The following is a 27638-nucleotide window of genomic DNA, read 5'->3' on the forward strand; positions in this document are numbered from 1 at the left end:
TGGTTATGTTTCATCCACGTGATTGCTGACCTATTTTAAACCACTTTCACATGCAAGAAACCGTTTTCCTTTCATGCGATAGCAACAAACATTCTTATCGTCTCCTAGAAATATTCATTTCCCCATTTCATTATGAATTCATTTCACTCGATACAACAACTACGATAACGGTACAGATTAATCTTGGCTATGAAGGAAAATTAACTCACCTACAACTATTCCGCAAACGTTCGTCCTGGACCTGGACCATCATATTCGACTGGAGATTCTTGTTTGTGTCCAACAAAAAATTTGCTTGCAACATTTTACACATATTTCCCAAGAACCTACTTCCGTACATTTGCTTTCTGCCATAATAGATATTTGATGTATATAATGTACTCACGATCTACCCGTCGTTCCAAACTGAATATTTCTCGAGAGTCATATCTACAAGAAGACACAACCACATCGTTTGAGGATCCGAAATTTATAATGCAGAGCCAACAATATTCACCCATCTTTACTCAAAATTCAAAAGAAGTTTCAATGCTTTATTCAATGCTTCCAAATATCGTACAATCACGGCTGCCCCGTATACCATCAATTCGAAAGACCGTTGACATATATGGATTTGTGAGTGGCCGAAAATCTGAAAGTACTTTATCTGGAGCAAGCACACCAGGATCCCTATCGTCATCGTCAACAATGACCCTCGTCAATGAACGAAGCTCAATATCTAGTGATGGAGAAACGGATAGCTATTTCATAGACGATTCGCACTCTTCCGACGAGGATTTCCCTCAACCCCTCAAGAATGGGCAGCTCCTCCAGACGATAGGATTGTCTGAGACAAAGTCAGGCATTGGATGGAAATTTGCAAATCAAGGTTCGATTGCTACGATATTCAATTCGATCAAAGACACTAATTGATATTTAATAGGATATAATCTTCTTGCTCTTTCATTCGAGGAATCATCGGTGATTTCTCAAAATACTCAATTTAGCAATACTTCCTTAGCGAGACAACTTTATGTCCACGCCTTGACCTACTTACTCCGAGCTCTTCCCTCTGATCTTTCGACAGAAGAAAAGATTAGCCTACAAAGTGCTATACCAACAGAAATAGTAGAGTCTCTACAAGAAGAATCCTACACCAGTGAAAATAGTCAAGATTCAAATACTGGTGAACCCCCTTCGTTACTTCAAAGAAGCATCGCTGCTATTATCATTCAACTATTCATATTGTTCCAATTTATCTTACCATATTTGAAACAAATACTCTCGTCAGCATATCAATACGATCGAACTCATAAGATATCAGAAAAGGTTCTGTCCAAGGGTATAATAACAGCTGACACGATCGGAAAATCGAGCTTGGCAGTTACGGGCGCGGTTTATGGGATGAGCGATGGGAAAGTTGGACAAGCTCTTACGGATGCGGCGGCTTGGATTGTTGAGGGAGTTACTGGGGGTGTACATGAAGGTGTTAGTGAGGGATTGATAATGTTGGGTGCGAGAAATGGTACTTCGTCTAAAAGAAAGTAGATAGGAGGAGACGTCTATGAAGCAAAGTATATCTGGCGAGGTTAATTTTTGACGATAGATGAATGGTGATACCCATGTATAGAACGGGAGTTTTTTTTCGGATATAGGATAATCACTGGTCCTAGGAGTAGGTAGGATAGAAGCACTCATATATTTTAATGCATCAATACAAACCAATAAACTAGGATTCTTAGTATGTTCTGGTGGTGTTAGTAGAGGAGATCCAAGTTCTGAGGGCGAGCCCCCAAACCCCCATAGCTCGCTGCGCTCGAACGTTTGTAATCCGATGATCTACCGCCATCTTCTCTGACCTGCCGTGCATGAAAGCTTCGGATGACCATTGTAGCTTATTTTGAACAGGAAGATTGATCTAAAAGGATATCAAGATACTTCATTATCGCCTTCAGATTCAAGTCGGGTAGATGGTCTGTTCGTCTCTCCTCCCATCTGTTTTTCGCTTGGCATCCGATAAGGCCCAATCACGTGCTGAGCAATCTAGCTATCTACATACTAGCGGCACAAGATAAACTCATTAGCGTCAAAAAAAAGTTCTGGTAGAAGAGAAACTTCATGTCTAATTTTTGCAGAGGGGACTTCAGCGACTTCGACAATTTCATTCAATCGCCACTTTGATTTTTATACCGTTGGATTTAACAGTCATAAGCTCAATTGAATTGTTAATACTACCTTCTCAAGTTTTATCCGTATACGGATCAGTATTTAATCATGTTTTCCGTCTGCAGAAGAGGTCCCGCCTCAATATCTAGAGCCCTTCGCGCAGTCCCTTCAAGCATTCGAATTCCTTCAACCAGACCTTCAACTCTTTCTCTCATTTCACAAAAGACTTCATTGCCAGTTTTGGAGTCAAGATGGTTACATGTATCTTCTGCTTCACAATTACAAAGTGTTGCCACTCAAGAAGCTGCCGTCGTTCAAGAAAATAAAGTCATTAATCGTTTCGATGAACTCACCAAATATGGTTTGGTTCACCCAAATGTTGTTAATGAAATCACCCAAACTATGAAACTCGAGACCATGACAGAGGTCCAAACTTTAACTATTAACCAAGCTTTACAAGGACATGATATGTGAGTTATTGGAAAAAAGACCTGGACTTGAGAGTCTCATACTAATCTGTCCAATCATAGTATTGCACAAGCACGAACTGGTACCGGAAAGACAATTGGTTTCTTACTTCCTACTATCCAAAACATCCTCGAGAAGAGCCCTGAGCTTGCATCTCGTCAACGTTATTCCAGAGCAAGAGCTTCCGATATTCGCGCAATCATTATTTCACCTACCCGTGAATTGGCAGAACAAATTGCTGTCGAAGCAGTCAAGATTACAAGAAATACAGATTTGATTGTACAAGTTGCAGTCGGAGGATCTAGCAAGAAAGAGATGCTGAGAAAAGTTCAACGTGAGGGTTGTCATATCCTTGTCGGAACCCCAGGAAGACTTCAAGATCTTTTGACCGATGAATACAGTCAAGTATCTGCTCCAGGATTAACAACTTTGGTTCTCGATGAAGCTGATCGACTTTTGGATGATGGATTCTCTAAGGATATCGATAACATCCAGGAGCTCTTACCTAAACGAAACGAAGTTGACCGACAAACATTATTATTTTCCGCCACCGTTCCAAGAGAGGTCATGGGTCTCGTCAGAAGAATCTTGAAACCGGATTATCAATTCGTCCAAACCGTCAAGGCAGGAGATGTAGCCACACACGAAAGAATCCCTCAAAAGATTGTCGCTGCTACTGGAATGGAGAACGTCATGCCAGCCTTGGTCGAAATTTGCAAGAAAGGAATTGAAAAGGCTAATACCGAAGGTTCCTCTCCATTCAAGGCTATCGTATACTTTAACTCAACCGCAAACGTCCAATTGGCTGGAGAGATTATGAAAGGAATAGATTCCCTTCATTCAATTGAGGTTTCTGCTATTCACGGCAAGCTCACACAAGAAAGAAGAACTAGAGTTACAGACAGATTCCGTCGTGCCAAGTCTGCTGTCATGTTATCCAGTGATGTCACAGCTAGAGGAATGGATTTCCCCAATGTTACTCACGTCATTCAAATCGGTGTCCCTAGAGATAGAGATACATACATTCATCGTGTAGGACGAACTGGAAGAGGAGGCAAGGAAGGAGAAGGATGGCTCATATTGACACAATCTGAAATTCCAGGAGCTCGTCGAACATTATCCAATCTTCCAATCACACCCGATCGTACACTCGAGACTCCCTTCGTCGATATGAAACAAGATGCTCAATTACCAGCCACAACCGCGGAAATCCTTAACGAAGTCGGTCAAGCAACCAAGAGAGTTGACCGTGAAATCAAAGTCGACGCATATATGGGAGCACTTGGCCAAGGTCAGAGGGGTGCAAGCCCTAGGGCAATGATGGAAGATTTGAACAACTGGACTAAATTTGGTTGGGGTTGGGAGAAACCTCCTATGGTTGGCCCTGGTCTTGCACGCAAATTGGGAATTGATAGAATTCCAGGCGTTAACATTGGACATGAACCTCGCGAGAATGATGACGATCTTGGTGGAGGACGAGGATTCGGAAGCAGTGGTGGAGGACGAGGCTTTGGGAGCAGTGGTGGTGGTGGTGGAAGAGGATTTGGAAGCAGTGGTGGATCTAGTGGCGGAAGAGGATTTGGAAGTGGTGGATCCAGTGGAGGAAGAGGATTCGGTGGTGGCCGAGGTGGTGGAAGTGGAGGCGGTAAAGGATTTGGCGGAAGAAATGGTGGAAGAAGTGGTGGAAGCGGCGGAAGAGGATTCGGTGGTGGTGATAGAGGTGGTTCTAAAGGAGGATTTGGTTCATCTTCAAGTTTCTAAACAAGGTTTGATACTTGATTTGTTTGACTAATTCGCTTGCTTGTGTATCACCACTTCCTTTCCCTCTCATTTCTCTTCCTCTCTCCTTTCCATTTTGCCTTGTCTCGGCTCATTTTGTTTTACTTTATTTTGTCGGCTTTTTGACCGGTACAAGATCACAAAGAGATTTGCCATATGCAAGATTCGGGAAAGGGATTTGGGGGGAAACAACACTCAAATTTATGCCTGTACGATACATACAATTCTTCGATTCTTGTTGGAAAATTATAGCAAATAGATAGGAAGGATACAAAAATGGGCAAAAGGGGGGGATGGAGCTTAGGCGTTTCTTGTTTGGGAGCGACGATAGCTGTGGTTCGATCAGCCAGCGCAATGCGCCCTTGTATACCTACCTACATACCTATGTATAACTTACGAGTTGGATGGATAATGAGGAGAATCTTTTGAGGGTATGGGATGGGATGGAGAAAAGGGAGTGAAATTTTTATGGTGAAGAGTTGGGGTGGATAGATTCAGGGCGGGGGAGGTGGAGAAAGGCACTACTGAATGATATAGTAGTAAGTGGATGGTGAATCGATAGGATAGTCGTATGGATAGGCATAATTCTACTCTTTATTTTATCAACATTCTTCGGTACTGTGTATATGTATGTGCTTTTATTCCTATTTTTATTTTTGATTTTGTGACGAATATTAGATGTGAATTTACAAAAGATGAATGATGAATGAGGTTGCGTTATAAGATTATATGGTAAAGGGGCTTCGCAATGGTTAAGGGGGGTATTATCAAGTAGCCATTTATAAATATTTCCTTACAAGTATATACTTGCTTTCTTCCTTCGAGTCATATCTAGACAATATCGTTTTAATCGCAACCAGGAACATGTAGACTAAATATTCCCTGGATATGCAGTCTGAAGATGATTTAATTATATTAATCTATACCAAGTTTTTCATCGCTTTGAACCCTTCCCGCAGGAAAAGTGTATACGTATGTATACATCCATCTATGCGCAATGCACTCTCCTCTTAATTTCCCAGTATCCCGATACCCCGATACCCAATATCAAAGATTTTTCTCTACAATCCAGAACGTAATATCCACGCGTAGATTCTACATCAAAGACTCTGGTCTATAGAAATTTCCATTTTCATATCCCTCACGCCAAAAGGTAAAACGCCATTCATGTGGTATCGTATCGCTCCCAGGGACATGTGATTCCCCAAAGTCTGCAGAAAGAAAGGAAAGTCCATTAAACTTCAGTGGAAGAAAGAAAGGCGAAGAAGAAGCAAGGGAAGGAGAACTGTGTCAAGAATTATGCGGTCATAACAGAGCGAACATCCCAGACCAGTAATCTTTCATCCCAAGCAGTGCTGGCGCACCAACCTTCCCCAAAAAGACACCAATCCACACCATGTACAAATTCGGTGTGAGCGTCCATGCGACCGATTTGACGAGGCATGGTGGCATTCATTGTACCATCAGTCCAGATGCGACAGGACATGTCATAACTGGCACTCAAGAGGGTATCACTAAGATGGGGACTCCAGACCAATTTTCGAACAGCATATTCATGTCCTCTTAAAATGGCGACAGGTCCACCACCCACGTTGCGAAGATCAAAAGTTCGAATCGCTTGATCCACACCAGCCGTTGCGATAACCCCCTCACGATATTTATTCCAATCATGGGTGAGAGCTTCGGTTGGAGGTGAAACTTGACGATTACTTCCTACTGCTCCCAGAGAGCCTGCACTTGGTGAGGAACCATGGATTGGAATAAGTGAGACTAAATGATTGGAAGCCGAGGAAGGGGTACGTAGATCAAATATTCTTAAATGTGAATCTGAGGAGACAGATGATATGATCGACGGTGAATGAGGAGAGAAGGCAGCACTATATGTGCAAGAATGTGTAGGTAATGTGAGAACTGAGCTTGCGCGATTTGGGTTCCACTGATAGTCGAAGAGTTAGCAATACCGTCGATGACACAACTACACTCAAAGCCAGGAGATCCTCGTACTAGTTTAATTGTACCATCCCAAGAGCTTGAAACAAATGTATCTTTTGAGACCAAATTCCAATGAACAGCAAAAACTTCGCGACCATGTTCATGAAAGTTTGCGACGGGAAATTGTTCGTGAATTGCGGTATCAAATAATTTGACGCTTCCATCACCACATGCGACAGCGACTTGGTTTTCGTTCGATTCGGACCATGCTAAATCGTAAATGGAATCTTGAGTATCGAAACTATATTATGAGAGAGGACCATAGTCAGCAAAAGCTATGAAAACGACAGAATTGGTAAAATCCGAGTCAACCTCCGAATATTACCTACGTTTTCTGTACTTGAATACCTTGCGGAGTCAACATCAAGCTATATAGTCTCCCATTTCCTACCAGCCCATAATTGGCAGAAGCAGTTACACAGATTCGATTGTCGAAGAAGGGAGAGTATTTGACAGCAGAGCCCTTAAAGCCTCGAGTAATAAACTCCATGATTATTACGAAGGGGGGGATTGTCACCGAACCTCGACTTTGCGATTGTATGAACTGCTGTAATCGTCACAAGTAATTAGTTGAATTGCAGGCTAGGGAAATCCCACCACCAATTTATGCCGAGGAGTTATTCGGCTGAGTAATCTTACACGTGACTCTCTTAAATGCTTGAAACTTTGGGTTTATCAACCACGGCCGTAGGGAAAAGCCAATTTATATATGTTGGGATTTATGAGATTGTTTTTGCTAGCACCTACAAACGCTCGCAAACCCTGGCATTGTTGCACTCCAGTCATATTAGCAAATTCCAGTGAGAAGTTTGCCTAAATCCTGGGACGCCGTTGGCCAAAGAGAACTAGCAGTGGATCTCCATTTCAATCAAACACACACTGTACCTTGGAGAAAAGGTCGTCGCTATTATGGATGCCTTTATATCAAGGAAAAAGCGAAAATTATCTGTCTCTTCCCAGTCACCACTTAACTCAAACACGGTTGACCTCATTGAAGATCTCAGTGCTCCTAATGATGAATCAACAGAGTTCAAGCTGGCGTTATTATCATCTCTGCACCCTGAAGTCGATCAACAAGTTCTTCTTGAAATGTTACTCGAAAGTAATGGTGATGTTGAGAAGGCCTCAAGTTCTCTATCTATTGTGGATACTACTACCTCTTTGCCGATACCCAAGAAGCCATCAGCTACGGTAGGTTATCAAAGTTCTCTTTCTAAGTTCATCTCGAGTGAGAACTCCACAAAGCGAGTTAAATCTTTGTCTAGGAAAGGCAGAACTCTTCATTTATATTCTCCTCAGGATGTTGCAGCTCACACTCCTTGTTCTATAATACATAACTTCTTACCGGCGGAAGAGGCCAATACGCTACTTGAGGAATTGTTGAAAGAAGCACCAACTTTCGAAAGGATGACCTTTAAATTATTTGATAATGTGGTCACAAGTCCTCATACAGCTTGCTTTTATGTTGAGAGTTTGGAAGAGCAAAGGGCTCAAAAGACAGAATATCTTTACAATGGCGCTCTACTAACGGTGAGTAGTGCTCAGAATTTGAAGTCTCGGATTGCTAAATCGATAACCTGCAGGATGTCCGTCAACTTACTCCACAAATGAGAAAAGTTTCGCCTAAAGTTCAGGATGCTGTCAACTCAGAAGTCGCAACCCGAATCAGAACACAGTATCCTGATGGTCAGAAGCTCAAGTACCAATCATCGGACACATGGAAGCCAAATGCAGCTTTCGTCAACTGCTATAACGGTGGTGCAGAGAGTGTGGGGTATCATAGTGACCAGCTCACTTACCTTGGACCGCGAGCTGTCATAGGATCGATATCTTTAGGTGTGGCACGTGAGTTTCGTGTTCGAAAAATAGTCGCTCAAGAGTCAGACTCGAAAGAGAAAAGCAAGGAGTCTTCCGACGCCGAAGGTCAAATAGCTATTCACCTGCCCCATAATTCCTTGTTAATCATGCATGCCGAAATGCAAGAAACTTGGAAACATAGTATCGCACCAGCACAGGCCGTTGATCCTCATCCAATTTCGGGAAATAGACGAATAAATATTACCTACCGAGACTACAAATCTTCATTACATCCTAAATTCACGCCAAAATGCAAGTGTGGTGTACCTACGGTATTGAGAGTCGTGCAAAGGAAGAAGGAGAATTTAGGTCGATACTTTTGGATGTGCCACGCAGGAAATGTTCCCGGGAAAGAAGGTTGCACCTACTTTGAATGGGCTGAATTTGATGACGATGGTAATCCGACCTGGCACGATAAAACCAAAAATGAGGCAGACATCAGTGATCCGAAGACTGGCAAAGAGATCTCTTGATCTGAAGACTCTTTAAAAGTCTGTATTGCAGCGTTTCACGCTTCATTTTCGGCAAAATACCAAACCTTATTGTCGCGAAAGAGCCTGGATTGAAACGGTCTAAGATGACTAGGCTTGGAAGCTAGAACTGTCCGGCTATGTTAACTCCTTGGTCTGACCAAGGTAAAGATGCTGTCATTTCAAATAGGAATTCTTGAACTTCTTAAATTTCCACAAATGAGCATTAATTTTCGAAAACCCGAGTGTATATAAATAATTTCATCTACAAGGGCAATCATCTTCTCACATTCCATAAACCTGGAATTCCCCTCTTCTTACCTCAGAATTCAACCGACGCTTTTCAGATCAAATCTAGAACAAATCGGTATCCCCGCGAACTGCTCTACACAGAAATAGGTCACCTCAGGCAGGCCGGAGTCCTTCAATAATGGCGGCACAATGTGATTCTTCTGATCATAAAACGCCAATAGCGATGAATAATAAATCATCAAACAACGTTAAAACGACACTCCCACTACCAGCTATCTCCTCTCCTCATTCAATGGACGCCACCAATAATTATTCGGAGAATTTTGTCACCCAACTTCACCAGACTGTTGTTTTTTCCACTCACACAAGATTTCTGGACAACGGTGATAGTACGACTGAGAACGAAGCTCATCAGCCCCAAGTCCAAATTACTCGCCGTCCCGTCGAAACTCTTAGTCGATTCGGTCACCTCGATCAAGTGTCCAGATTTAATAATCTTTGGACCAAAAAGGCATGGTCGTCGGAACTGTTGACTCTTCGAGATCGTCAGGAGATCAGCGCTATCTCGACCTCGCGAATTCATGTCACAGAAAAAATGCGGAAAACAAAATTCAAGTTCAATGCCCTTCCTGTTGAAATCCGAGAGATGATATATGAATACACTCTTCTCAGACCTCTTAAGAAGAAAAATAAATCCACATCTAAAGCACCTGTGTTCCTCAGCGCCCTAAAGATGTACGGCACGCAGAGCCTGTATAATGAAGCGAAGACTACTTTTCATTCTATCAACCAATTCACATATAATATTGTGAAAACTATCGAGTTTGCGGATCGGGAAGTATGTGGGATGTTTCGAAAATTACTTTTGATTATACCGTGAGTTCTCCCAAAATTCTCCTTTAAAAGTCTAGAATATAGGTGGACAATCAAAAGCTTCCACTTCTCAAGATCATTTGACCATTCATCGCTTTGGATAATTGAATACTCTGGGAATGTTGAGTCATTTTATAGACACTTTTAAAGCCACAGATTGTCCATTGGCATTTGTGCCCCAGAATCATCGACTAACACAACTCTCAGTTCCACCTTTACGCCATTATCACAGATCCCAACCCAGATGTCTCTCCTTTATTCTTCTCTCCGTCATTTAACACTTCGCAAGATGTTCTCCTACGAACAAGGCGGATTCGAAACGTTTATCACAATCTCATTGCCGAAATTTGAGAGATTGATCTGTGTGAAAGTCGAATGCGAGTATGGGAAATTTCTCACTTCATCCTTCGTTCAAAATCAAGACAGATGGATATCTCTGTTGGACAAAATGATCACAGGGGAGAATGGGGAGTCTGTACAGGGCATTCGAATGGGAGATAAAATCAATGGCACGAAACCTAGTACTCCTACGTGGGTTTGGAAGGTTGAAAATCGCGACTCGGGAAAAACCAGAATGATGGATGGTATGCAAAGAGAAATAAACTTGGTTATTAAGCATAGAGTTTCTCATGTCAAATTTTAGTATGATGTCCCATGTTGGAAGCATTATTTTGGATGTCATTCTGAACTGATTCTGCGTAGATTATCTCATACTGTTTAATATCTTATATTTCTTCAATGGTTAGAACGAGATCCAAAACATAAAAGTTTTCAACATCAGGTTTTTAAACAGAATATTTGGTGTTCTGAGATCAAAGCCATTTTCATCCGGCTGCACATTAATCTATATGTGGAAGGGTGTGTTCCAAGACATGTTTAGAGATACACATAGAACTTGGTACTAAAGATGGATTTGAAATATAAGTTCTCAACAGTTTGCTTATTATCCATGTTCATCTTCATTGAAGACCTGATTTATACTTTGCATTGACCCTGTGTAGCTAACAGAAAACCTCTAACATTGAGAATATCACTTTTTAATTGTTGCCAAGTACACACAATTGCAAACATCTCGAAAAGGTTTTGTCTCAACAATATTTGTTCTGCAGTCAAAAATACTGACTACCGAGTGGTATGTCTCATCAAACGTGATTTACTCGCGTATGTACAAGTTCAAATGGATAGTCAAACTATTTACAAACACAAATATCCATTTCGTTCCTCTCTCCCTCAATTTGACAGTAATTCTCCTACAAACCCCCTGATAAAGCCGACATGACAATCCCCCGCGCATCACCTCATTCAAAATCCATCCACTTTCCCCATCTCCACAATCCATATCCTTCCCTCATAATTTAACCAGTCCACAAAGCCGGTCCTGGCATGGGATAGCTGCTCAACGTTACATAAGGATTGAACAAAATTCCAGGATCAGTCGCCTTGTAAAAGCTCGTTGCTGCCACACCCGTAGGCTTCGCAGTTCCAGAGCCCGTTACATCAATGTTAACGCAGAAAGGATAGTTTTGTGCGCCATTTGCTGTTGTGGCCCCGTGGAGCGCAATGATTTCGTGGCGGAATACGTAGTGTCCTATGGAGGTGTTAGTGGGAGGGAAATTAAGAGCGGGGGAGAAGGGGAGAATAGTGAGTTCACATACCAGCAGCAAGTGTCTTTGGTACAGTGGTTGTCCAGGTATTGTTATTCGCCATCAAAGCTCCAGTGGCCCAGACTTGTGTGTTGAAATTGATTCCTGATTGATCGATCTTCACCCATTTGAGATTGGCTTTGTTGACCTAGTATTTATTAGCCGACTGATATTGGTTGTAATAGTTTATCTATCATAGGTCGTTTGTATTTTATAAGAACCAAGACACTTTCAAGACGAAAGTGGAAAGGGGAGCAAAAGCGAAAGCGGAATAACATACAGTAGCACAACTTCCTCCACAATTAGCCACATAGGTCAACACTGGCCCGATGTTATGTGGCCAGGTAGTCCATTGAAATTGTACTGTTCCACCGGCAGCAACAGTGGCGGATACATTTGCATTTACTGCGTTTTTATGGCATATGATATCGGAAGTCCTTCATCGTGTCCAAGTTAGCCTTTACCAAAAACGAAACGAGAGATTGCAGAAAAAAGAAAAAGGAAAAAACATACGAATACTGATCAGGCGCAATGAACCCGATATCCAGTGCCTCCTCGTACCATCCAGGAGTTTGTGGATAAGGAACCTTGTTCACAACATCGTACCAGTAGGAGATTTGCCAGCCGGAAGTGTAAACGCCGTTTGCTACAATTCCGGAGACGTAGCCATGGGAGAGGACGGCGGGGATCAGGGAAAGAACGGGGAAGATGGTGGAGAGGAGATGCATGGTGATGTAGAGTAAGGGAGAGTAATCGGGAGGTAAAGAATGGGTGAGGGAGTTGGAGAGTGAATGAGCAGATGAGATAATTTGAGGGAATTATATATTAGTTTGGTATATAGGTTCAATAAAGAACGAGTGATGAAGGTATCTTGGCATCTAGTGTGGTAGTATCGATTGAATCTTGTGATCTTTGAAGAATCACTGACAATTCTGACATATTGATGAAAATCCGGGGTAGTGGGGGCTAAATTCAACGTTCAATATAAATGCCGTGGAAACATTGGTGCGAATTCTCCTAAATCCGGGGAAAATAGATTAAGTGGGATGTATTAATATAATTTTAATCTAGGCATGCCGTTGAGGTTGTTGCCAAGACGGTCATTATTGTGCGGGTATCATCTTCAGCCGGTATTTCGGAACGGCGGGGCGGGTTATATGTTCTGTTGTTTGCATGATATGTCGCAATTTGACTTTAGAAAATTACAGACCTCGTGGGATTGAGTCAGAAATTTTTTGCTACAGTCTCATGTTTCGCTATTGATAGAGAGTAAATCGTGATAATTTAGTTTGTTGTTATTGTATACTTATTCTTCGCGTGAGAGTAATCTGAAAAGATACCATAACAAGGGGCCCGCTTAATTGTGCGTTGAAGATTCCAGTCTTATATCATTCTTGCTATTTTCATTCATATAGCCAGTGGTTTTTGGTAAGTGGTAAGGATGGCATGTTCTCTGATACAACTCGCCTAGGATATGCATCGAGGTTCTGGAATCTTGCGGCAAAGGGGGCCTCCGTCTCGATTTCGAAAGTTTGCACCTCTATTGTGTATCGGTCAATACATACACTTATTATAAATCAAGAAGACTTCCTTTGTAGACACCTGCCTGCTTTGAACGTTCACCTAAAATCATCACATGTCATAACATTGTCCTGAAATTTGCTCCGGATGACAGTAGGCTATTAGCCACGAGGTCACCACCGCCACAAGAGCTGTCTCCAATTTTGATTGGGGAGACTCTATAAAAATTCACAAAATGAACTAAAATTTCCTTCGCGAAATGATGAAGTCTCAGAAATATTGTCAGCAAAAGAAATGTCACCACTATCGAGTCCAGGCCCCACCATTGATCCTCAACTTCGTCATCTGTAAGCCTGCTTCTACCAGCACATATTGGGTTCCATACCGATGCAATTTGCAATCAGTTGAACTTCCCCCTTGAAAGTTATCAACTAGTCAAAGGATGACTAAACTAAAAGTATGACATGCTTATCGGTATCAAAATTGTGTTTCTCTCTTGGAACATATGCACTCTCTTCTGCATGGCATACTTCGTCGCCTAAATCCGAATCTTTAAATTCCAATAATAAGATATGGCCAATTCTTTCATACACTCCTTGTATTTCTTTGATGCATCTTAAAATCAATCCCTCCTTGCTGAAGAGCCGCAATATATAAACATTGCGCATCTTGCTGCCTATATCGAAGGACGAAGTATCTTCTAAACAGTCGAAATGAATATTAGAATAGTCGATGGATAACTTGCCCAGGATCTTGGCTTTTGACTCGATGTTTTGAATGGGTAACAGTGGAGCGCATGATAACTATAATGCTACATTTGACATATCGCCAAATTGGCATACAGAACCCAGTTTCTCGACGTGCAATACTTTCGATTTCACATCGTCGAAGTTTGGAAGCCCTCCTAGAAATGCAAATTGCGATGCAAGAGATGCCCAAGACCATGTTGGAGCTCATCGAGGTGAGACTTTCTGGTCTATCGTGGGCTCAAGAACATACCAGCATAGTTGCTCCAACAAATTTACATACCACATTCCCGAAAAGTATCTATCTTCCGTCTGTTGCTGTATTTTCTCCGCGATTCCGGCCAGTGCAATCAGTCTATCTGCTTCGTAGGTTAAACAACGACCTGTATAGTTCGCAACAATTCTGTTCCAGTTTCTGATTGAAAGCGGCTCCTTCAGCCAGCTTCCTGTACCTCGAGAGTTTTCTGCTGTATTGAAATCGAAAGGTGAACTTTCTGAAACAAACTTGGTATAGCAATCCCAAAACACTTGTTCTCGTGTAAAGTGCATAGTCCGTGGTGATAGAAGGCGCTCTTGTAAGACCCATCCTCAACTCTCTAATGGGCAAACATTAAGGTCATCTAGAGCATGCGTCCTAACTTTTGTACAATAGTATAAAGCATTGATCTTCCCATCAACTTTCAAAGAGATGTGACACCTCGGAACATCACTTCTATTGAAAAAGCATCCTTGACTGCCATGGATGGAGCTAGAAGCGGCAATGTTCAGCAAACAGCTGCCATAGACATTAGCCATGGTGAAAGACTCTCTTGTCCAGTCTTCAATATCATCTTTTACGATGCAAAGCGAGTCGATCCAGATATACCTAATTTCCAACTCCCTACAAACTTCAATGGCATCTTGAAAAGTCTTCGGAAGCTCGTCCATATCTATTCTCGATAAGTAATTCAGCAAGGTTGATTTCGTTAGTGTCGGGTATCTCTTCTCTGGGGCTCCCCAGCAGTGGCTCAAGGTAGCATATTGAAGATCGTTTTCCTCAATCAGACTTCCCAAACAAAGTTTTGGACGTCCTGCTTGAAGATCTATAAGTCTTGTTGGTACGAAATCTGGCCTCTGAGATTTACATTCCGGGTGCAATCTCTGACATGCACTCAACCACTCTTTGATAAGAGGAATTGATTGACTCGTATTAGAAACTTCATCCAGGTCTTCGAAGACTTCGTTATCTGGTTAATCGTAAGTCAGTTCAATTTTTTCAAAAAACCAAAAACCCGCAATAGAGACGTTTCCATAGCGTATCTCCCCATCTATAAGGCTAACCCAAGCACTCTGCAACTCCACCATGCTTTGAAGTAGAAAAATGAAGAATATTGATATTGAAAATGCTTGGTCTAGTCTTGGGAGGTTCTAGCTGTAGTGTTATGTAACCTAACAGTACCTAATGACTTCTCATGAAATAACTCACATTTATGAAGCGATTTTCTTATCTCCACTACGAATTCAAATCCACAGGCTCGATCCTTCCAGTGGGGATCAATTGGAAAGCGCAAATTAAGAGACCATTTGTCGTGGTCACGGGATTGAGATTCTATGTATACTTGCGAAAACGGAAAAGGGGCTTCTCCAAAGTTTGCCTTCCACTCATCAATATATCTTGAAATCTTAGCGCCGCGCTTCTTTTCTTCATCGCCATCATCGCGAATCAATATGGCACAGAAAGAGCAACTGTTTTGCGCCGAAATTCGTAAGCTTAGTGGATTCCGTACATGACGTATAGCTGTGTCATAGAATTTGTATTTAAATTCCTTTGATCTTTCAAACCAATTACCGCGTCCCAATCCATTAGCCATGTTCTGAAAAACGGCACACAGCTTTGATGATGGCCTGGTATTGCTCCAAGGTGACCCATCCAGAACGTGGTCGAAAGAATGATCTTGGTAAAGCTCAGTAGAGGTTGATCCATGTCTTTCTATATCTTCAGTCTTTGGACTGATTGTTTTGAATCCTTCGTCTGTCTCAATTCGACCCTTCGAATCTTTTTGACTTTTGCTCTCTGAATCCAATGAAGACGAGTGTGATGGAATGTCTTTTGCAATCTCGTAATCTTGCCCATTCATGTTGCCAGACTTGAAATTATACTGTGAGGGAGAGGTAAGTCTGCAAATAAAAAGTAAGATAGGTCAGGTTTGTTGTGTTGGTGATAGAGCGGTTTATGAAATAAAAAGATGTCCACCAGTGGGTGCATGGACTCACGGGACAGTCTGTATAGCTTCAAAAAACCCAAAATAAGATAATATTATAAATAAATAATTAATAATTATTACAATTTTGATTGTATATAGTTCTTATTTGTATTAATTATAATGCTATATTTATTGGATAATTCTATATATTTTTTTTGAATTTCCTTTTATATAATCTTATTTTATTTATTTTATATAATTTTCTTTAATTTATTTAATATTTTTTATTATCTTTTTCAAACTTATTATTTTAATATATTTTAAATACTTTTTATTAAATTCAGATCAAATAAATTAGAAGAATAAAATAGATTTTTGATATTATATATATCCATAAACTTTTATATAAAATTATAAGAATTATTATTATTTTTTATTAAAAGTTATTTATATATAAAATCTTTTAATTATTTTTATATAAATTAAAAGTAATTATTTAATATAATATTTTTAAATTATAATATTATTTTAAGATTTGATATTCTTAGAATATAGCTTTTTAGCTTTTTATATATAAATATATTTTTTATAGGAATTACAATTTTTAGTTTTGGAATATATTCTAAATTTAGATTCAAATTTAGATTTATTTATATATTCTTTCTTATTATAATAGAATTCAAGATTTTCAGTTTTTTTTTCAAAAATGATTTATATTTTATAATAGATTTTATTACTTTTTAATAAAAAATATTTCATTATATTTTTTAATTTATATTAAATTTTAATTTCTTTTAGAATCTCTTTTTTTTTATAAAAATAGAATCTATATATATTTTGTTTATATATATAATATATTTCCAAAATCCTTTTATAATATTATATTTATATATATTACTAAATATAATATATTTTCTATATTATTAATTATTAATATATTTTTCTAAATAAATAGTTTTATAATATTAATCTTCATTTATAAATCTCTTTAAATTTTTTTATAAAAAGTATTATTTAATTCTTAATTTGAAGTATTCAATTATTATTTTATAAGATTTAATTTATATTTATTTTAAAAGAATAAAATAAGTATTTTATAAATAATCTTATTAATTAATATAAATCCCTTTAGATTTTTTGAGAGTTTATAAATCTACTTATAGATTTACTTTTTTAATATATTTTTTTCTTAAAATTATTAATGATTTATAGAATTTAATATATTTAATTGAATAGAAATAAAGTATATACTTTCTTTTATATAATATTAATCAAATTCATTAAAAAAATATGATTTTTTTAATAAATTATATTCTCTATATAATTCTTTATTAATAGAAATAATCTTATATTTAATTAATTATATATTAAATAGTATTTTGAAATTGAATTGATTATATATATTTTGAATTATTTATTTTGAGGCTATTTTCAAAAACGCGTGTTTTATAAGTTTGTATACTCACTGGTGGACCACTAGTGGATACATGGATTCAACGGGATATGCGTTTTTTGAAAATAGTCTCAAAATAAACAATTCAAAATATATATAATCAATTCAATTTCAAAATGCTATTTAATATATAATTAATTAAATATAAAGTTATTTTTATTAATAAAGAATTATATAGAAAATATAATTTATTAAAAAAATTATACTTTTTTGATAAATTTGATTAATATTATATAAAAAAAAGAATATATTCTATTTCTATTTAATTAGATATATTAAGCTTTATGAATTATTAATAGCTTTAAGAAAGAGATATATTAGAAAAACAAGCTTATAAGCAAATTTATAAGCTTTCAAAGAATCTAGGGGGATCTATATCAATTAATAAGATTATTTATAAAATACTTATTTCACTTTTTCGAAATAAATTATAAATCAAATTTTACAAAATAATAATTGAATACTTTAAATTAAGGATTAAACAATATTTTTTATAAAAAAATTTAAAGAGATTTATAAATCAAGATTAATATTATAAAACTATTTATTCAGAAAAACATATTAATAATTGATAATATAGGAAATATATTATATTTAATAATATATATAAATATAATATTATAAAAGAATTTTGGAAATATATTATATATATAAATGAAATATATATGAATTCTGTTTTTATAAGAAAAAAAGAGATTCTAAAAAAAGCTGAAATTCAATATAAATCAGAAAATATAATAAAATATCTTTTATTAAAGAATAATAAAATCTATTATAAAATATAAATTATTTTTTAAAAAAAAGCTGAAAATCTTGAATTTTATTATAATAAAAAGAAATATATAAATAAATCTAAATCTAAATCTAAGTTTAGGATATATTCCAAAATTGAAAGTTATAATTTCTATAAAAAATATATTTATATATAAAAAACTAAAAAACTATATTCTAAGAATATCAAATCTCAAAATAATATTATAATCCAGGAATATTATATTAAATAATTATTTTTAGTTTATATAAAAACAATTAAGAAATTATAAATAAAAGATTTTATATATAAATAACTTTTAATAAAAAATAATAATAATTCCTATAATTTTATTAAATATAATTTTATATAAAAGCTTAAGAATATATACAATATCAAAAATCTATTTTATTCTTTTAATTTATTTAATTTGAATCTAATAAAGAATATTTGGAATATATTAAAATAATAAGTTTGGAAAAGATAATAGAAAATATTAAATAAATTAAAGAAAATTATACAAAATAAATAAAGCAAGATTATACAAAAGAAAATTCAAAAAAGATATAACGTAGTTTAACACCGAATAGGCCATATCACTAAGTGGGCCACTTTCACCTTAATTTACACTCTTTATATTCAATATATGTTTTATTAATCATTTATTATGAAATTTATAAATAAAAAAGTATATTTATTTTTAGCTATCAAAATTTTTTAAAAAAACAAAAAACTAAGTATTCAATAGATTGCTTAATTATATAATATATCTTGTATAACAATTAGTTATAGAATAAATAATTTACTTTTATATATAGAAATTCAAATGAATTATTATAAAATTATAGAATTAAAAGAGAAAATGATTATTTAATATATTCTTGATATAGATTTAAAAGATTTTCCATTTAAATTTAAGAATATAGAAAATATAGTAAATTATATTTTCAAATCAAGAAATACAAAATGTATTGGGAAGCTTTGGGTATATTGATTTATAAAATATTAAATCAAATTAAAAATATATTTTAATTATATTTATAACTTTCAAAAAACTTTTTATAAGAATCCTAAACTTTTTGAAAAATAGTTTCAATTAATTGTAAATATATGAGTAAAATATGATATTTTGAATAAAGATTTTTACAATTTCAATGAAATAGATTTTATAATAGGGATTATATATATAATAATAATTATTATTAATATTGAGAGATATAATAAAAGCAAATCAATATAGCTAGGCAATTAAGAATGAACTATAGTAATAATATATGGAAATAAAGAGAATAAAACTATTCCCCTATTTCTAATAATTCAAGAATAAATTCATTTCTTTAATTAATATATCGAAATCAATCTTTCTATAAACTAGATTATTAAATCTATATCTAATAGATAAACAAATAATGAAATAGATTAGAATAATTAAAATACTTTAATAAATATACTAAGAATTAAAGAAAAAGCAATATCGAATATTAATATTGAATAAGTATAAAAACTATAAATCAATAGCTTTTCAAATATATTATAAAGAGAATAATATTATATATTTATATTTATTATTATATTCAAGTTATTTAATTTAACCATTTGATATTGATTATTTTAATAATCTAAAACGTTTATATAATAATCAAATTAATGGATTTATTAAGATATATATCAATATATTTCAAAAAATTAAATCTTTATAACTTTTAAAACAATTATATAAAAAATCCAATTCCTCTTCAAAATATAAAAATCGAATTTCAAGAAATAGATTTATATCTTATTAATTCTGAAACTATATTTTTGAAATTAGATATTCGAATTTGTATATCTATTCCCCTCTTTTTCGATTTAAATTAATGGATCTTTCAAATCCCTTATAATCTAATTGAAGCTTTTTCTCAATTAATATTAATTAAATCTCAAATAACTTATTATCAAATAAGCTCCCTTATATTTATATTTAAGATTATATTAATTTTAGCTAAAAGTATAGAAAGATTAGCTTATAAAAATACACTTTTAAATATAGAGAATTATATACTTCGAATAATAAATAAAGTATTAAGTAAATATTGATATACAAAAAAAATCTAATTATATTAAAAAGGAGTATTTATTGAATAAAAAACTCTTAATATATTATTTCAATAAAAGATTGATATTTAGATTTAATATAATAAGTATTAAAAAGGAAAGAATTCTAATAAGAAAGTATTTTCTAATTAATATTATAATAAATATGGAAAGATAGATTATAATATAAAAATCTATCAAAATAATATAATAGATCCTAGATTATTAGATTCTTAATAGTTTAAATTAATTGATTTAATAATTGTTGAATAATCTGTATTTGAAGGTGTAAATTGAGGTGAAAGTAGCCCACTTGATGATATGGCCCACTCGGTGTTAAACTACGTTATAGAATTACTTAGTAAATATAGAACTATAATTAATACAAATGAGAGCTATATATAATCAAAATTGTAATAGTTATTAGCTATTTAATTGTAATATTATTTCATTTTGGGTTTTTTGAAGCTATACAGACTATCCTGTGAGTCCGTGCACCCATTGGTGGTCTTTCTGATTAGATTAGTAAGCTTCATACCCAACCTACGGTTAAATGTTCGGAGCAGACTTGGTTTCATAGGTCTTCGGCTATTTTATTGGTCACATCGTGCATGACTCAGCCATGCGAGGACAATCAACCTCCCTCCAATGCGTAACCAAAATTTGGTAGGAGAATGGTGACATTCTAAGACTTAAGTTTGAAAAGACGTGAGATAAATTAAATACGTTTATACAATCACAACCAAAATATAAAACTTGAGCTTCAGTCATGAATTGTAAGGTTTTACTTAAAACCATTTATCATTCATTCAATAACTTTGTTTTAAGGAACTATTAGACTAAGGTTTAACTTGAGCCAAATCAGCCTATGATCTATTCAGTCAAATCTTCTCATCCGACTCATTCATTGTGAGCATTACATTTCCGCAATGCTCATTATCGATCTCTATTGGATAATGGGGAATCCATCTTTCATTCAGCTTTACATCAGTTTCTCGCTGTATTTACTTGATACTACAGCTCACCGCCAATTCCTTCAGACTTATAAACTGTTTCGCAACATTCTCCCCGGTATCATCATGAGTACTTCTTCCTCCGAAAACCTCCACCATCTGTCCACTACTGTTCCCCCATCCTAATTCCTCTAATCCTCCATCAGGCTTTCTTGCAAATGCTAACCAAGCATCTTGCATCGCTCTACTCGTTTCCCACTCCAACTCTGTATTCTTGCCTCTGAAGTCCTCTGAGGTTCCAAAAATCATAGGGAGCTCGCTAGAATGATATGCGCCTGCCCATGGTAATGGTGAAACGTTAGAGAAATTTCCTCGGTATTGAAAGCGATAGGTTTTAAGACCGAGTTGGGTCCGATAGTATGATTCAGCAGAGGTGGGACAGATAAAGCGAGAAATTTGGCCCATCGAAGCCAGAGTGCGATTAGCTGATTCGGTTAACGGATCTGCTGGGAATGCGTTGAGGGATATAGTATCATTGTTGGTAAATCCATAAATTACGGGAAGTGAAGAAAGTTGGTTATCTATGAATCGCTGTGTGTAATTCAAAAAGACAATCTTGTCGTCTAGTACAGCGTTGAATGATAATGCGGGGGTGGCAAGAGCGTCATTGTAAGACTTCAAGAAATCTTCAATATCGTCGGCTGGAATCTTGCGCGTGCAGTGGAGAAGTTCCGAGCCCGTACAATTAAACTGAGAAGCCACAAATGTGAAATTCGAGTATGTAGGATCATCTATTGACGTGGCTGCAAATTGAGGGCCGGCATCACATATGAATCCTTTGACAATTGGATCATCAGGATAAGCAAAGTTGTATGCTTCAGTTGATATTGATCCCGCCGATTGTCCCCATAGGACCATTTGTTCAGAATTGCCACCAAACGCAGCGATATTCTCGTAGATCCATTCCACTCCCGCTCGCTGATCGAGATAACCCAGATTTTGGGATTCAAGACCAGGTGCATTTGGAAATCCAAAGATGTTCAACCGGTATTGAATACTAACCACGATGTGAGATTGTGTTCTTTCAATCCATTTCGCAGGATTTTGATAGGGTACCGAAGACCCCCCAGTTTGAAGTCCACCACCATAAAGGTAAATAACAACCGGTAGCTTATCTTCTGGCTGAGAGTGAAGTGGGGTCCAGATACTCAAAGTAAGACAGTCTTCGCCACTTGATCCCGAAATGAAGAATTCTCGGACGTAGGTGCTGTAGATGGTAGGGATTGCACTTTCGTCTTGTGGAAAATTCAGGGAAAATTTCGCTGCATCAACAACCGCAGACGACTGGTTGGATGGAAGTGTATTGGGTGGCATCCAGCGCAAGTCGCCGGTGGGAGGCTGGGCGAAGGGCACACCCAGGAATTGACGTACATTTGGCGTAGTTCCGTTGATAATTCCTTGAACTGAGATGTGTTAATGTTGTTTCTGAGATAAGTGTCAATGAACACTTACGACGGCCACTCGTTGTGGAAATACTCAAGTCTACATCTGATTTTGACTGCCAATGTGGTCTCGAGCTGACAGCTTGAATGGAGAGCACAAATGTTGCCACTATGCGAGAGAACGAATTGATAGAAGCCATTATAGTATTAGATATAAGATGTGAATAGAGACTGGGTACACTGAGACGTGGGTGAAAGCGAGAGACTATATATAATTCCTGAATCGTCCCACTTTGCTACTGGTGACGTCTAGCATTTACGGTGGATTTCATCAGTATTGTTCTTGTATGTCCACTCCGAATAGATTGATACGAGTCAAGGAACATATATCGTACAATCTAAATTGACTCTCTCTTAGCTACACCCGAATGAATCAAACTTTGGAAAAGCTGATCGGTGTACAAAATGGGAAAATTTAACGAAGTAGACGCCTGTCAAGAAGAGATTGATTCATTATTAAATGGAAAGTGTGAAGAGCTAAAACTGAGTCTAGGATAGCGTGGTGCGAGCTTAGTACTAAAATGAAGTTTGTTTGTGGGGACAGTTGGATGATGTGGGGGGAGGTTGCGGGGTAGTGGCCTGCTGCCGTCACATTTGGATCTACCCAAAGTAAGTAGACCGGACGATGATCAATGAAAATGGAATGACGATCGCAATGCTCACATAAGGCAAATTGAACGATGTTTTGGTTCCGTAATTCAAGCTTCTATAGTTAAGCAAATCAAATTCGGTAGATATCGGCTATATGCTTGCTCTATCAAAAACCGGCTAGACATTTACTTCCTGTGACATAGCATATAATTTCAGTTGCAGAAAAATCTCGTTATAAGGATATCTGGGTTTGCTAGTCTTTTAAAAATATGGGGCGGTATCCTTATATAGAGTCATTTGACTGATTCGGTCCCACTCACAATCTAGTTCCGACTACTCTCATCAGATTATGTTTTCATGATATTTCTGCTTTCATGAACAGCTATTAAAACTTAGAGATACCTATTATTTGTTAGCCATATCTTGAAAATCTTACTGACTCCATGTGTTCTCACTGAATCTTGATAATTCAATAGATAACCATATCCCAATGTCATACTGAGGCACAAAACCGTTTGGGGCCCAAAAATATATCCATTTGGAGAATCTTTGCTGTACGTACGAAGATCAAACGATTTGGTCTTAAACGTGAAATAAGGTTTCCCTAGTGACATCCTATCTTCCGTATCTTTGAACCGAAGGTAACGAAGTCATTTTTAACGTGACTGTAAGTACTTTTTCTATCCACTTCTACTTCGGCCCTGCAAAAGCCATGGACCGTAAAGACTTTAGTATGAGTCCTTATGCTTGCGAGGTGTCAATACTGCATCATCACTAACTACGCTAGTGATTCCATGATATTAGATAACCATCACTTTAAGGTCCCTCATCTCTTTAGAGATCTGAATTATAAACCTTTATAAAACTCCACATAGAAATCAATGCTAAATCTCTAGCAAATCTTCAAAAATTGAATTTACTATTAAAAGTTTAAGATCTACTAAAGGTGAAAATGTTTTTAGGCCCTATTTAGGTTTTTAGTCTATATTATAGATATTATTCTTCTCAAATATAGACCTTTATCGAAGTCTACTGTAAGAGTCGCTATGCTAATCGAAACGCGAAAATGAGAAATACTGTCACGGAGTCAACTACATGTTCTGTAGTTGCCTTCGTACATAAGGCTCCCACCACTAGCGTGCCCTAACTATAAGTAGGGCTTCTTCCTTCCATAGCTCTTATACCCTTATCGTACAATATAAGTCTTTACCCGTCCCTCAACATATAGCATGGTCCATTATCAAACATCCAAGAAGGACTAAGCCGCAAAGAAGGGAGTGCGCTCCAAATCGTATCTTCAGGAGGAGGTTGATCTAATGGTACGTATATCTCGAATTCATGAAGTTGTGTTACGCTGAAAATTGGCTGTAAAAAAAAAGATTTTTGATCGTCTGTGAGCTTCGTCCACCACACCAGATCCCAACAACAGATTTCTACGTGGAGGATTTGCAGTCCTGATAAATCTGCTAAGACTTTCCAAGTATCTGTCCACTCTTTCAACGTCTCATTTCGATGCTTGGAATCTTTGACAAATGCTTTTGTGACCGCAGTGCCAATCTCGAAATACAACACGCGTATGCAATTGTAGCGCCGCGAGAGTAGAATCTTTGGTAAATCTGGCGCGCGGGAAGTGCTCATACGAAAGGCATTAGATGAATAAAAGATGTCGATAGTCTCCGAACATCTAGCGATGTTAGATGATAATACCCATTACATTTTCTTTTTACACTTACATCTGTCGGCAGGTCACAACCAAAGAAAACGCGTTAAATTTATCTTTATCTTTACCATAGTATCGCGGGCCATAGTATCGCGGGCCATCACCTAGACAAGGGTAGTGTTTTTGCCAAGGAACTGCTGGATTCCAATGATTATCGCACAATCGATGTTGTAGGCAAGTATGACGGTATTGAGGGCCAAAACAAACAGCTTTGAGATGGAAAGTATCCCCTCCAATGCAGAGTTTCCATATCAACATTCGAATCTCGGTTGGCAATGATGATAAAAGTAAACTTTGGGATTGAGCATTTGTTTCACGTCCTTGTTCAATGATCTCTCGTGGGAAAGGCAACGTAAGAACGCTGCTATTTGACCTGGTCTTAAGAGGGTCAGGGGAAGCTATCGATGTGAGCTTTCTCCGAGGCAGCCACTTCTTGAAGATTTCGCTGCAAAATATCGCCATGGAGAAAGGACCGTAGATGATTGTCTCGAAATTATCTCGAGATCTTTTCGATTTCTTCAGTTTGCTTTCCTTCGTTTGGGAAGAGCGTGGGGATGGGTATGTGAAGTAAAATTTATCATGGAAGATTTGAATTGAGCGCTGATGTAGGATTCTCAACACGATATCGCTAAACTTGGTAATTAATTACGGCACGGTTCCGGGCGCCAAAGTGGTTGCTAGGATCAAAATACTCAATTCCTTGATTCTTCTCAGTATCAACCAATTAGAGACTCCGAATTGCAGAAGTAAAATGGGACCTTAACAGACAGAGTGAGAATCATTGTGTGAAACAACGTGGAATGAGAATTCATAAGCACGTGTTATACACGTGACCAGCTCATCTCTGGTCACTTGCAAGGACAATCTGTGCCCCGCAAAACGTCATGGATCCACTTGTTGAAAGGTACATGTGGACATCGGAAACGAAGCTCAGATGGAGTTGACCTTGTATTAAAACTGTAGCTTCAAAATGGTGAAAATCGTACTTGCTGGAGGCGCTGGAAGTAAGTTGTGGATAGTATGAAGGGTTTGAAAGTTAAGAGCTGATGCGTCAGTAGATGTTGGACGGGAAGTTCTGGAGGCACTTTTAGTCGAGGGAAAACATAAGATCAAAGTATTTTCCCGAAAAGTAAGCGCAAGCGAGTCGAGCAGGCCATGTTTGGTGTCGATTAGATGCTGACATTTATATAGGAAGTTCCAGACTTAGCTAGTCAGGAAGTTACAGTAGATATCGTAGATTGTTTAGATAAAGCAGCACTTGTGCATGCACTTGAAGAAGTCGACACCGTTCTCTCATTTATCATTACATTCAATGATCCAAATAATCAATCTCAGACAAATCTCATTGATGCATGCATCGAAGCCGTCGTTCGTCGGTTCGCACCCAGTGAGTGGGCTACCAGAAGTCATTGTGGAATGCCTGCATATGAGGGAAAAGATCAAGTATTGATTATCTTCGGGAAATTAATAAGGAGAAAAGGGTCGTTGTTCTAGATTCCTCATCCGCAATGCTGATTTAGGGACAGATTTTGGAATTCACTTTATTTCAGTGTGGATTGTTCTTGAATTATTTCAGTTACCCACATCCCACGGCGAAATTTATGCAAATATTTCCAATGCCAATAGATGTTGAGAATTGCAGAGCTATTATTCATAAGGATACAAATGCCAGAATCACTTTGACCTCCGTGCAAGATTTGGCAAGAATTGTCACAAAGGCAGTAGACTATGAAGGCGCATGACCAGAAGTCGGCGGAGTTTATGCCAATCAAATGCGGATCTTGGACTTCATTGGGCTTTGTGAGAAAATTAGAGGTTCGTTCAACTCAAACTTTGCGTACGAACTTCAAATTGACGCTATCCTATGTAGGACAAAAGTTCGTCGTGGAATCTGTTGAGAATAGTGACTTGGAAGAGGGTAGATTTGCATCTTCCTGGTTCCCTGTCATCGTGCACCCTTCAGTTCCAGAAGATCAAAAAGATGCTTTCTCACAGAGCTATTTTTCAGCATCCATTTTAGCATTTGGGCGTGGTGGCTGGGATGTATCTAACGAGTGGAATAAGTTGTTGCCAGACTTTCGATTCACATCCACTGAAGAGTTTCTGTCGAATATTTGGAAGCACAGGTCATGATTAGTTCATTGACTAGAGAATAGGTCTGATAGCGGGACATCTGAATTTCTTCTAAATACCTGGGGCTTAGCACAATCTATCGATTTGCTTCTATCTTATCAAGGAATGTAGAGATATTGTAAGCTGGTTTCTCCCTGGATTTGAACCATAAGATCGTTCATTGTAATCTCGAATATTGGAGGTCCCATGTCTGCATTTGTCTTCTGAACATTGCGACGCCGAATCCTCGAATCAAATCTGCAGACCCGAGGCTCGACGTAAAGATTTCGCGTCTCGAATCGGATCACTGTTTTTGAATTTGAAATACACTCTAGAGCACCGTAGAGAGGCCGGCAGAGTACTTGAGAACAATTGATCTGATCTTCTGGACAATGTATATCTGCTGCATAGTCGTACTACGACCCTAGAGCAAGATGCATACTGTTGGTCGATATATGAGGTAAACGCGCACCACACGCTATCCTTGACTCGAGAGCATTGTATATAAGTAATATTTAGTATTCGCTTGTGGTAAGACATCAAGAAGAGTTGAT

The 27638-nt window shown here is 37.2% G+C and overlaps 11 protein-coding genes across 11 annotated transcripts; 5 read left to right on the forward strand and 6 right to left on the reverse strand.

Annotated features, from left to right (window-relative positions):
* The first annotated feature begins 7 nt into the window (after positions 1 to 7).
* Positions 8 to 1717, forward strand: EAE97_008995 (uncharacterized protein). Its single transcript, XM_038879510.1, has 2 exons — positions 8 to 868; positions 923 to 1717. Exons 1-2 carry the CDS (start codon positions 367 to 369, stop codon positions 1525 to 1527), a joined length of 1107 nt encoding a protein of 368 aa, XP_038729523.1. The 5' UTR covers positions 8 to 366; the 3' UTR covers positions 1528 to 1717.
* A 536-nt stretch (positions 1718 to 2253) lies between these two features.
* EAE97_008996 (uncharacterized protein) lies at positions 2254 to 4374 on the forward strand (the record flags this gene model as incomplete). Its single annotated transcript, XM_038879511.1, has 2 exons — positions 2254 to 2615; positions 2676 to 4374. 2 exons carry the CDS (start codon positions 2254 to 2256, stop codon positions 4372 to 4374), a joined length of 2061 nt encoding a protein of 686 aa, XP_038729524.1.
* A 917-nt stretch (positions 4375 to 5291) lies between these two features.
* On the reverse strand, positions 5292 to 7043 carry EAE97_008997 (uncharacterized protein). Its single transcript, XM_038879512.1, has 3 exons — positions 6714 to 7043; positions 6397 to 6625; positions 5292 to 6328 (listed from the first exon to the last, which is right to left on the reverse strand). Exons 1-3 carry the CDS (start codon positions 6872 to 6874, stop codon positions 5690 to 5692), a joined length of 1029 nt encoding a protein of 342 aa, XP_038729525.1. The 5' UTR covers positions 6875 to 7043; the 3' UTR covers positions 5292 to 5689.
* A 250-nt stretch (positions 7044 to 7293) lies between these two features.
* EAE97_008998 (uncharacterized protein) lies at positions 7294 to 8714 on the forward strand (the record flags this gene model as incomplete). The annotated part of the gene is made up of 2 exons (XM_038879513.1): positions 7294 to 7914; positions 7968 to 8714. 2 exons carry the CDS (start codon positions 7294 to 7296, stop codon positions 8712 to 8714), a joined length of 1368 nt encoding a protein of 455 aa, XP_038729526.1.
* Positions 8715 to 9255: 541 nt separating this feature from the next.
* Positions 9256 to 10479, forward strand: EAE97_008999 (uncharacterized protein; the record flags this gene model as incomplete). The annotated part of the gene is made up of 2 exons (XM_038879514.1): positions 9256 to 9839; positions 10044 to 10479. The coding sequence occupies 2 exons, from the start codon at positions 9256 to 9258 to the stop codon at positions 10477 to 10479; spliced, it is 1020 nt and encodes a 339-aa protein (XP_038729527.1).
* Positions 10480 to 11191: 712 nt separating this feature from the next.
* On the reverse strand, positions 11192 to 12207 carry EAE97_009000 (uncharacterized protein; the record flags this gene model as incomplete). The annotated part of the gene is made up of 4 exons (XM_038879515.1): positions 11192 to 11424; positions 11492 to 11627; positions 11760 to 11916; positions 11993 to 12207. 4 exons carry the CDS (start codon positions 12205 to 12207, stop codon positions 11192 to 11194), a joined length of 741 nt encoding a protein of 246 aa, XP_038729528.1.
* Positions 12208 to 13446: 1239 nt separating this feature from the next.
* On the reverse strand, positions 13447 to 13945 carry EAE97_009001 (uncharacterized protein; the record flags this gene model as incomplete). The annotated part of the gene is given in 2 exon segments (XM_038879516.1): positions 13447 to 13803; positions 13823 to 13945. The coding sequence occupies 2 exon segments, from the start codon at positions 13943 to 13945 to the stop codon at positions 13447 to 13449; spliced, it is 480 nt and encodes a 159-aa protein (XP_038729529.1).
* A 389-nt stretch (positions 13946 to 14334) lies between these two features.
* Positions 14335 to 15863, reverse strand: EAE97_009002 (uncharacterized protein; the record flags this gene model as incomplete). Its single annotated transcript, XM_038879517.1, has 2 exons — positions 14335 to 14972; positions 15212 to 15863. The coding sequence occupies 2 exons, from the start codon at positions 15861 to 15863 to the stop codon at positions 14335 to 14337; spliced, it is 1290 nt and encodes a 429-aa protein (XP_038729530.1).
* Positions 15864 to 21210: 5347 nt separating this feature from the next.
* Positions 21211 to 22801, reverse strand: EAE97_009003 (uncharacterized protein; the record flags this gene model as incomplete). The annotated part of the gene is made up of 2 exons (XM_038879518.1): positions 21211 to 22622; positions 22672 to 22801. The coding sequence occupies 2 exons, from the start codon at positions 22799 to 22801 to the stop codon at positions 21211 to 21213; spliced, it is 1542 nt and encodes a 513-aa protein (XP_038729531.1).
* Positions 22802 to 24136: 1335 nt separating this feature from the next.
* Positions 24137 to 25902, reverse strand: EAE97_009004 (uncharacterized protein). Its single transcript, XM_038879519.1, has 2 exons — positions 24986 to 25902; positions 24137 to 24936 (listed from the first exon to the last, which is right to left on the reverse strand). The coding sequence occupies exons 1-2, from the start codon at positions 25432 to 25434 to the stop codon at positions 24459 to 24461; spliced, it is 927 nt and encodes a 308-aa protein (XP_038729532.1). The 5' UTR covers positions 25435 to 25902; the 3' UTR covers positions 24137 to 24458.
* Positions 25903 to 25942: 40 nt separating this feature from the next.
* EAE97_009005 (uncharacterized protein) lies at positions 25943 to 26714 on the forward strand (the record flags this gene model as incomplete). The annotated part of the gene is made up of 4 exons (XM_038879520.1): positions 25943 to 25976; positions 26031 to 26101; positions 26164 to 26415; positions 26499 to 26714. The coding sequence occupies 4 exons, from the start codon at positions 25943 to 25945 to the stop codon at positions 26712 to 26714; spliced, it is 573 nt and encodes a 190-aa protein (XP_038729533.1).
* Positions 26715 to 27638: the final 924 nt, after the last annotated feature.

The sequence above is a fragment of the Botrytis byssoidea genome (assembly GCF_014898295.1).
Source record: "Botrytis byssoidea strain MUCL 94 chromosome Unknown BBYS_020, whole genome shotgun sequence".
In the NCBI taxonomy this organism is placed as follows: Eukaryota; Fungi; Ascomycota; class Leotiomycetes; order Helotiales; family Sclerotiniaceae; genus Botrytis; species Botrytis byssoidea.